Genomic DNA, 8,985 nt, shown 5'->3' on the forward strand with positions numbered 1-8,985 from the left:
ACCACCACTCTGAACTGGTGAGCAAACACGCGTGCTACATTTCTGTTTCAGTTCATTGATGAGCCGGGCATGGGATACATCCCCGTCGCCGAAGACATGCACAGCATGGCAGACTCACTCGGATCCGTAGAATACAGGTGTTTGTCCGTACGAAGAAAAGTCCCGAGTATTCAGAAGGAGGCCCAAGTTTTTGACACAGATCAGTACCTCTCAGATCAGTACCTCTCAGATCAGTACCTCTCAGATCAGTACCTCTCAGATCAATACCTCTCAGATCAATACCTCTCAAACCTCCCTTCTGAGAAGTACCTTCCAGTCCAAGTTTCCGGCCGACAGCACAGCGAGCAGTGGCGTCAAGAGTACTCGGACGTCGGTCAAGAGTACTCCGACGTCGGTCAAGAGTACTCGGACACCGGTCAAGAGCACTCGGACACCGGTCAAGAGTACTCCGACGTCGGTCAAGAGTACTCGGACATCGGTCAAGAGTACTCCGACAGCGGTGAAGATTACTCCGACAGCCGTGAAGAGAGCAGCGTTAGTGTGTACGGTGGCGAAGAGGACAGCGGTGGAGTTCCGAATCGAGGTTGGTTAGGCGTGGACGGAGATGCGGACGGTGAGACGGATGGCGAGTTGGAACAGGAGACGCGGTATCTGGACATGTACACGCCGTTCAAATGGCAGTTTTCGCCGCAGGTGGGAGATTACCACAACTTGACGGAGGAGCAGTTCCGTGCGAAGGTGTGTGTGCACCACGACCCGCGTTGGACAATGGCTTTCACGGACGGGCGTTGGTGTAAGATGCTGGATGTGGTGCCTGGGGATGTGGTGCGTGCGAGTTTGTTGGATGAGGGGTCGAGTAACAAGCCGTTTGGTGTGATCAACCGTGTGAATGTGACAGGATTTGTGCGCGAGAGGAAGCCGGTACGGGCTGCTAGTTCGTGTGCTGGCAAGCCAAGTATTATGGGATCCCGACGGAAGTATTTCGACTACGTGGCTGACGAAATGCCCGTCTCTATCTCTACCTACGCAGTGAAAGATGGTTCGCTCTCCGGTATTTTATTAGCACGTCATTCGAACTATATTAGCTCCCGTTTGAGTATTGATTTTCTGAACGTGTGCTACACACCTCGGGGGGGTCAGGAACCCGTGGTTTTCGGCTATAGCCAGCTTATTGATATGGCGACAATGCAGCCCCTGGCTGTGGCCGGTGGTGCTCGAGAATTGACCTCTTGGAATTATACGAACCCCGTCACGGAGAAATCCACGCAATACCTTGCCTTCGTCTCCACCGAAGCGGTCGGATCACTCACCCTCCATGTCGGTATGCTTCTGTACGGCTTTGCCACCAGACTTACAGGTTGCAGTACCGAACCTAGACCCGTCCATAACCTCCTCTGGGTCGAAGCACAACGTATACCATTCAGCGCTGGCTGCAGCTGCAACTCCGGCTCTTGCGACTGCTCCGATCCCGTCGAATGCAACCGCGGCTGTAATAAAGTCGACCAAATCGCCGTACGCCTACCCATACTACAATATGACCAAGATGTATTCACTGGCCTACTAGATCAGACATACACTGCCGTACTCGTACTCGCCTGCTCCAACGCACTCTTCTTTAATCGCGTTCAACTACCCTTCTCCGACACACCCGAAGCAAGCAATGCAACATACTACGATCAAGTCACAGACTGGGACCAACTCTGGCCCCTCCCCACATACCTACCAGACGACCTCTTCGATCAAGTTGGAGACGACGAGGATCCAAGTGACAAGTTTCAAGGACGTTCGAACGGAAGAAGTGGCTCTGAAGGAGATGCGGGGGATAAAGGAGATTTTGACGAAGCAGAGAGTAGTGATGCTGAGTTCTGTTATACAACTGAGAGCGCTGCTTTTTTCAGTGCTTCCATCTCCTTCTCAACGTGTCCCTTCTCCGCCAACGCTCGCCTCCTCCGCTCGGACGTTCATTCCGGTTCTGGGGCGACTACTGAGGCAACTGCTCAGACGAGGTTAAGACATGTCCGCCCGGGCACCAACTTGGCGAAGAAGGTGGACCGGTTTTTGGCCGCGCGCTCTGGTCAGGAGTTTGCTAATGGGTATGCCCGGACGGGTCAAACCCGTAGTGGTCAACACCGTAGTGGTCAAACCCGTAGTGGTCAACACCGTAGTGGTCAACACCGTAGTGGTCAACACCGTAGTGGTCAACACCGTAGTGGTCAAGCACGAGGAGGCAAAGCACGTGATGATCGTGCACGGACCAGTCGAGAACTGACTGATTCATTGTCAGCGGAGTCGCCATCTGAGGCGTCGTCTTCGACTGCATCATCTTCTACATCGTCATCGAAATCATCTCCTGAATCGCTTCGGGCAATGGGTGCTTCCCGCGTTGCTAGATTTTTCGAGGTGTGGTCATCGTTGAGTTTGTATTTACGTTCGTCAAAGAGTGTTGCCGTGTTCACTCGTAAGCCTGTGTCAAATTTATCGATGCAGTTTGCATGGGTGTCTGGTGATTACGATGCGGTATGGTGGAGTCATCGTACTCCGGTACGATTGTCTACGGGTGATAGAGATGATGCTACCTTCGTGGCATATTGTCGTTGGCCGAGTCGTGAAGACCTATATTATTATCGCATCCAGAAGGTGATGGAGGGAGTGCATTGTAAACGTCAATATACTGCCATACCACAACTGCTACCTGGACCTATGCTGCAAATCGATCCTGGTATTCTCCTTCAAATTTTTTCTAACGATCGAATTATCGCATTCAATGCAAGCGCTGCCGATGACACCTGGCCTCAAGCAAAAGACCCACGAATCATTCAACACTTCCTAGACGGACTAATCGGAGACTCCTACCTCGTAGATTCACACCCTACACGTATAGTCGCTGATGCCAGCCAACGAGATCTCATCTACTTCTTCGACAACAGCTGCTCCGCCATTCGCTGGCTCAAGATCGATGACCCACTCTACAACGATACCACGCCCACACGTTCATCAAAAACACCATCAGAACCTAAGTCAATCGAGGCGAACTCAATGGAACCGAACTCAACGGAACCGAACTCAACGGAAGCTACGCAAGCAAAATCAACACTGCCGGCCCCGTCGGATCCGCAGACAATGGTCCGAGAGGAAAGCAGCAATGGCGAGCTTATTCATGTAAGTCACATCTTATTCTACCCCCTGGTGGACCAGATTGTTCCCTCGTCATTTACCAGCGGACATTTCCCGGATGGGCCCAAGTTTGTTTTATCGTCCAACTACATTTCTAACACAGTCAATGTAATTAAGCGCGAAGAGGAGAACTGTAGCATTGAGCTCGGTCCCAAGTTTATCTTCCGATCTCCGGGAGCCGATATTTTGTTGGTGGAAGACTCAGTTGATGACGCTGGAGTGGATTACGTGAAGAAACAGACCAGTTTCTGGACCAGCGTATGGACTAGAGTATGGACCCTTTGGACGGCACCCCCTCAAGAACGGATTGGTACTTCGGGCCGCACGCCCATTTGGGGTCGGACGACAGATGATACGAGTTATAGCGACGATGAGTACGATGGTGTCGTTCTCAATCCGGTGGAGGAGGAGCCAGTACGCGATGGAGGTTGGCTACTATTTTGGACGGAGAGATCCCGCGGTCAGGTGTTCCGGGGAAATGTAATGATGAATTCGACTTTTATTGGGGGAGTAAATACGATTCGAAGTCTGCGTGGTGTGAGTGGGATCTCATTCGAGTATCTAACCTACTCTGCCAGCCGGAAAAAATTATATTTAAGTTCGTCAAGCATTGGCTGTATCATAGCCATCAAGTCCAACGGCCGAGACATGGCCGAGGTGTTCTGCAACTCCTCTTTTTCTGACGTTGTCGGCGATCCCCGAAAGGTACTGCGACCTCGCCAAATCTATATCGACGACACGTTCGGCGACATCTACCTCAGCAGCACCCCTACGCCTAATGTAACAGCCTTCTGGTTCGCAGCCGTCAACATCTCCAGGGCCCTGAACGCGCAAACCGTAAACAACGCCAACTCCACCTACGACCAGCACTCCACCTACGACCAGCACTCCACCTACGACCAGCACTCCACCTACGACCAGCACTCCACCGTGTTGGCGCTCATGGCCGGCGAGTCCGCGACCAGCGACAACCCGTTTCTGGGCCTCCCGGAATTGGATGTGATTCCCGACTCGGTCAAGACCGAAATCCGCAAGCTGGCGAATATGACACTCGCCGAGGCGGAGACGTATTATTTGAAGCCAGCAGGCAACGTCTACCGCCGGCTGCCGTTCGCCTCCATCTACTCACGGTGGGGCGAGGCGTTTAATGTGGCTAGCACCATTTGGGTACTGAAGGAGAGGCCAGACCTGCTTTCCTTAATGAACAACCCTGTCCCCTTCTACACCAACCCCGGGGCTATCATCACGCACATCTACGGGGATTCTGGCTACCTCGTCATGGTCGAGCGCGCGCTGAAAATCAAAAATAGAACCAACAGCACGCGTGTGCGGGTGTCAGACCTCGACCGCGCCACCTCGTATGCGTCCTCCACCTATTACCGGATCATCCGAGTCCCGCTCCTCGCCGACCCGCCACAAGTCAATGCCGTCCCGGTCAGGGTCCGCACTCCGTCCGAAGCAGAAATCTTGGTCGACTGGACGACCACGCCCCTCGGACCACTCTACGCCCCACTGGAGTCAGACTACATATACTACAGCAGACGCCAGGCCTCCAGCCTACCCATTATTGCCGGTTGGTTCGCCGTAGCGATCCTCATCGTACACCTGACCGGAGCGCTCGTCTACAACGTCACCGCGTACGACCCTGTCTTCCTTCCCGTCCCTTTCCCTGCACCCGTCCTGCTTGCGTTCGCCCGTCTCTCCCCCTTTGCACCCGCCCCCTTGCACTGCCTCGCTTCTGCGCTCGTTTGTGCTACCCCACGTGTGCGCTGGTCTTAAGCCCAAGTGTGTGCTTAGAATCTTGAAGTCCTCGCCGAGCGAAAAATAGCAATTCAATGAATACTAACTAAAATGGAGCTGGTACATAGTCCGTGGGAGGTACGTACTCCGTTGTATCAGCAGTAGAATCGGCTGACTTGGGCGATCGGTCGTTGAGGGTCATGAGCCGAAGCAGCTCCAGCGCTTCGTCGACTGCTTCTCTGAGCTCCGCTGGCGCAGCACCTGTGTCCCGCTGCAGGTCGCGGGGCGGACGGATCCTCGGAATCTCGCTGCTGTCGCTCAATCGCGTAGGAGCCAATCCTTGCCGACAAATATCTCTCTGATCAATATACTCTGTCCTAGGTTGCTGAGGAATGAACTCACGAGACGTTGATAGCAACTCCCCCCTTCCGTTCGGCGGCTCTCGAACACCCAACTCTCGAGGACCCAACTCTCGAGCGCCGCCCTTGTTATACATTCCTAGCTCACCTCCATATCCGCACTCGCCGGCAGTCCCAGCAAGCAGCTGCTGTTCAATGAACTGACTCAACTCCTGTTCACAAAAGTCTTCAGCCTCAATCGCGCCAAATCCCATAGCGGAAGGGATAATCGGATGTCGCAAGTCCTTCGGCCCATGAGCTGGAAAAAGACATGGGTAGTAGCTGTGTCGGCGCCTCAACCCTGTGTCGGAAACTCGGCTCTGTGTAGGCGGCTGCTTACCGAAAGGACAATGCTCGATTTTCCGGGGGCAATTGCCCGACAAATAGTCGTTACACAACTTGGTTTTGGTACTGATAAGGACAGACGCATATGACACGGTGGAATAGTATTAAGAGGGTGGGCTGAGTTGCCCGTTACAACCTCGGTGTGGTGGCTTACAGATCCACTGAGGGCCTCAACTCATGAAAAGAGTGGGCGTAGGAGCAATATGCTCCCTCCTTACAAGTGGAGCCTTTCTTGAAATGGTAAGGGCATAACCTTGTTTTATAGAACTTGTTGCGCTGCCAACGCTTGTCCATCCGTAAAAAAAAACAAACCACACCCGGTTTCACAAGAGTTAATCGTTACGGCCAACGTGATCACTACAGTTCGCCCCCCATTCCGCGGACTCCCATCAGCATGGTGATGACAGGGCCCGGCCGAACACCAAGTACAGTGCGCAAGAAATGTTTCCACTCACTCCTGATAGCATTTGTATCCGCAACGGCGAGACCCGCCTACACATCCTTCATGGCGATTTGCATAGTCCACAGACCATGCAACGGCCTTCATTCAAAAATTGTTGAACGATACCGCGCACACACGTGTGCGCGACGGGGCCCCGAACATTTATTTTTCCGAATTAAGTTCATTTACGATGTTTCAGTGTGTTCTCTTTGTGGTACTGTTGCCTGTACTCTCTATACCCGTTGCGGTGGTAAGGAAGCCGAGTCCTTTCGTGAACGACGTGACTGTCGCTGATGCATTTTCTGGGTCGCTTCCTGGCCGACATGCTAGAGCGACCAAAACGGACTACGGTCAGCACGGAGCGGACTGGAACGAGGGCACGTGTCAAACGGGTACTGGTCAGTCGCCCGTTGATTTTGGTCCTGGGTTCAATGTAACAGTGCCCGACCCGGTAGTCGCCGGGAACGCGGACTTGAGCGTGCTGCGGACCGCTTCGGAAAACACGATGATTAACTACTCAGAGGACGGGATCGTGGTCAACGGCGGCCTGAAGAGCAGCGTGGAGCTGAAGCTACCCGAGGCCGAGAGCAGTCTGCAGCTGGACTCTTTCCACTTCCACGTGGAGAGCGAGCACACCTACAACGGTGCCCACAGTCCGGCGGAAGTGCATTTTGTTTTTGCGGACAATGATGGAGCGCCGAAGGCTGTGGTCGGGTTTACCATCTCTGAAGGGGATACGAGCCCATTGCTGAGGACCCTGCAACAGGCGTACGTGAACGCGTCGGGCACTGAAGGCTCCAGCACAAACGTTGTCTTCGAGTGGGTAAATGGGAACTTCTTCGAGACTGTCGGCATCAAGGGGAGCGATGCCTCAGTGTACACCTATCAAGGAAGCTTAACTACGCCGGCCTGCGATGAGCCGATCCACTGGATCCTTGGCAATATCACAGCCACCAACGACGAGATCCAGTGGCTCAGTCCTTTGTCCTACGGCAACTGGCGAGTTGTTCAGGACACCACTGGCAGAACTCCGCAGACACTCACCCTCAGAGATACCAGTCCGCCTCTATCTAGCTCGACCGAGAGCCCAACTGCAGCACCGGCCGAGAACCCGACCGGAAGTCCAACCACAAGTTCAACAGCACACATGAGCGAACACTCCACTGAGAGCCCAACCGAAAGCTCTGGTGCTCACGCCGATATTTCGGCCGTTGCTATCGGGACCGCTGTTCTTGCCGTCATGGTTCTTCTCTGAACTAGTTCTTCTCTGAACTAGTTCTTCTCTGAACTAGTTCTTCTCTGAACTAGTTCTTCTATGAACCAGCTCTTTACTGAACTAGCTCTTCGCTAGCTTCCCATCCACGGACTTTCACTACGTGTTTCCTTCTCGGAGTCTCCCAACGTGTCTCCTACCCGAAGGATATGGGATTTGTTCATCGGAGACGGAATTTGTTTGGCAAAATTTCGGAGTGAAGAAGCGCGAGTGGCGTCCAATCATTTTTTAGAGGTGCTAAGAGGACGGAAGAAAGTGCGTCGGGGCAGACACCCGACAAGGTTCAGGTTTGCGCACTTTCGAGGCCCCTATGGCACGACAGATAGAATTGACTACAGATAGAATTGACTACAGATAGAATTGACTACAGATGGTGCAGTCGAAGGCACAGGTAACAATTATCTAGTTGACGACCAGAAATTCACATTATTTTGTTCTAAGTATATGTGACGCCATCTGTTAATGGGAACTATCTCCCTGTCCTGTTTTTTTTCCCTGTCTCGTCCACCAGTGCTTCTGGTTCACCAGTGCTTGTGGTTCACCAGTCAGTCCTTCAGTTATTTTCTGCTTGCTGTTTATTTTCTGCCTCGTGTTGTCATTTCAGGGTGTCACTTCTGAGAAGCAATAGAAGCCCTTGAATGGAGTGTAGTGTTCGATTTGGCGCACACTGTCAATTAGTTTCTGGCCAGTTTTACATGTAGCGGAGTTGGCTACAAAGACGAAGTTCACCTCCCGTATGAGGACGAATTTGTCTGAGTGTTGTTCTACGTATTCCTTGAGGTCATCTAGATGTATGAAGTACTGGTTGAAAGTGAGCATTTTGTCGAAGTGCTGGCATCTCTTCAAGCCGAAACGAGGGACACCGATCAGCCGCGTGAGGTTAGTTACAAAGAGGGCGGTTGTCCTGCTCCCTGGCCAACTCACGATCCATGAGCACAAGTTCTCAATAGCCGGCATTGTTTCTTTCAAGATATGGGGCAGGTTGCAATCGGCAATGGTGAGTCCACATGTCCTCCGTCCAAGAGCGAACTGAGCGTCCGATGGGTACTTGCACACGGGGCAAATGTACGGCCGGGTGTCAACAAGGCAGGACTCATGGTAAAAGTGACCACATGGCAGAATGGCCGCATCGGGATCCTTACCAAAACATGCGTCGCAGTTCCTGCCGCTCCGCTCGACCTTCTTACGATTCGTCGTTCCTCCCAACCTCTGATAAATTGAGTATTGCTCAAGCAAAGATAACACCGGATTCGGACGGCAGCAGTACGTGTATAACACTGACTCGTCGCTTTCCATCTCACCTCCCTTCTCACCTTCCTTCTCATCACCCTTCTCATCACCCTTCTCACCTTCCATCTCACCTCCCTTCTCACCTTCCTTCTCATCACCCTTCTCATCACCCTTCTCATCACCCTTCTCATCACCCTTCTCATCACCCTTCTCACCTCCCTTCTCACCACCCTTCTCATCTCCATTCTTACCCGACCCTGATAATACCCTTGCAACTGCCGCGGTCCACTCGGACGCCCGCTTCACTGCCCATGCCGACCCAGCTCCGCACTTGGGTTCATAAGTATAGCTCCGAAACATTTTGTGAATCGGTACATCCAGAC

General features: G+C 52.8%; 3 protein-coding genes across 3 annotated transcripts; 2 read left to right on the top strand and 1 right to left on the bottom strand.

The window, feature by feature from the left end:
• Positions 1–51: 51 nt before the first annotated feature.
• Positions 52–4,953, top strand: GNI_021730 (putative transmembrane protein; the record flags this gene model as incomplete). Its single annotated transcript, XM_011136000.1, has 1 exon — positions 52–4,953. A coding segment is annotated over one exon (4,902 nt), but the record flags the coding sequence as incomplete, so codon positions are not given.
• A 1,336-nt stretch (positions 4,954–6,289) lies between these two features.
• On the top strand, positions 6,290–7,354 carry GNI_021740 (carbonic anhydrase; the record flags this gene model as incomplete). Its single annotated transcript, XM_011136001.1, has 1 exon — positions 6,290–7,354. The coding sequence occupies one exon, from the start codon at positions 6,290–6,292 to the stop codon at positions 7,352–7,354; it is 1,065 nt and encodes a 354-aa protein (XP_011134303.1).
• Positions 7,355–7,972: 618 nt separating this feature from the next.
• On the bottom strand, positions 7,973–8,962 carry GNI_021750 (zinc finger, C3HC4 type (RING finger) protein; the record flags this gene model as incomplete). Its single annotated transcript, XM_011136002.1, has 1 exon — positions 7,973–8,962. One exon carries the CDS (start codon positions 8,960–8,962, stop codon positions 7,973–7,975), a length of 990 nt encoding a protein of 329 aa, XP_011134304.1.
• Between the last annotated feature and the right edge of the window lie 23 nt (positions 8,963–8,985).

The sequence above is a fragment of the Gregarina niphandrodes genome (genome assembly GCF_000223845.1).
Source record: "Gregarina niphandrodes unplaced genomic scaffold scaffold00003, whole genome shotgun sequence".
In the NCBI taxonomy this organism is placed as follows: domain Eukaryota; phylum Apicomplexa; class Conoidasida; order Eugregarinorida; family Gregarinidae; genus Gregarina; species Gregarina niphandrodes.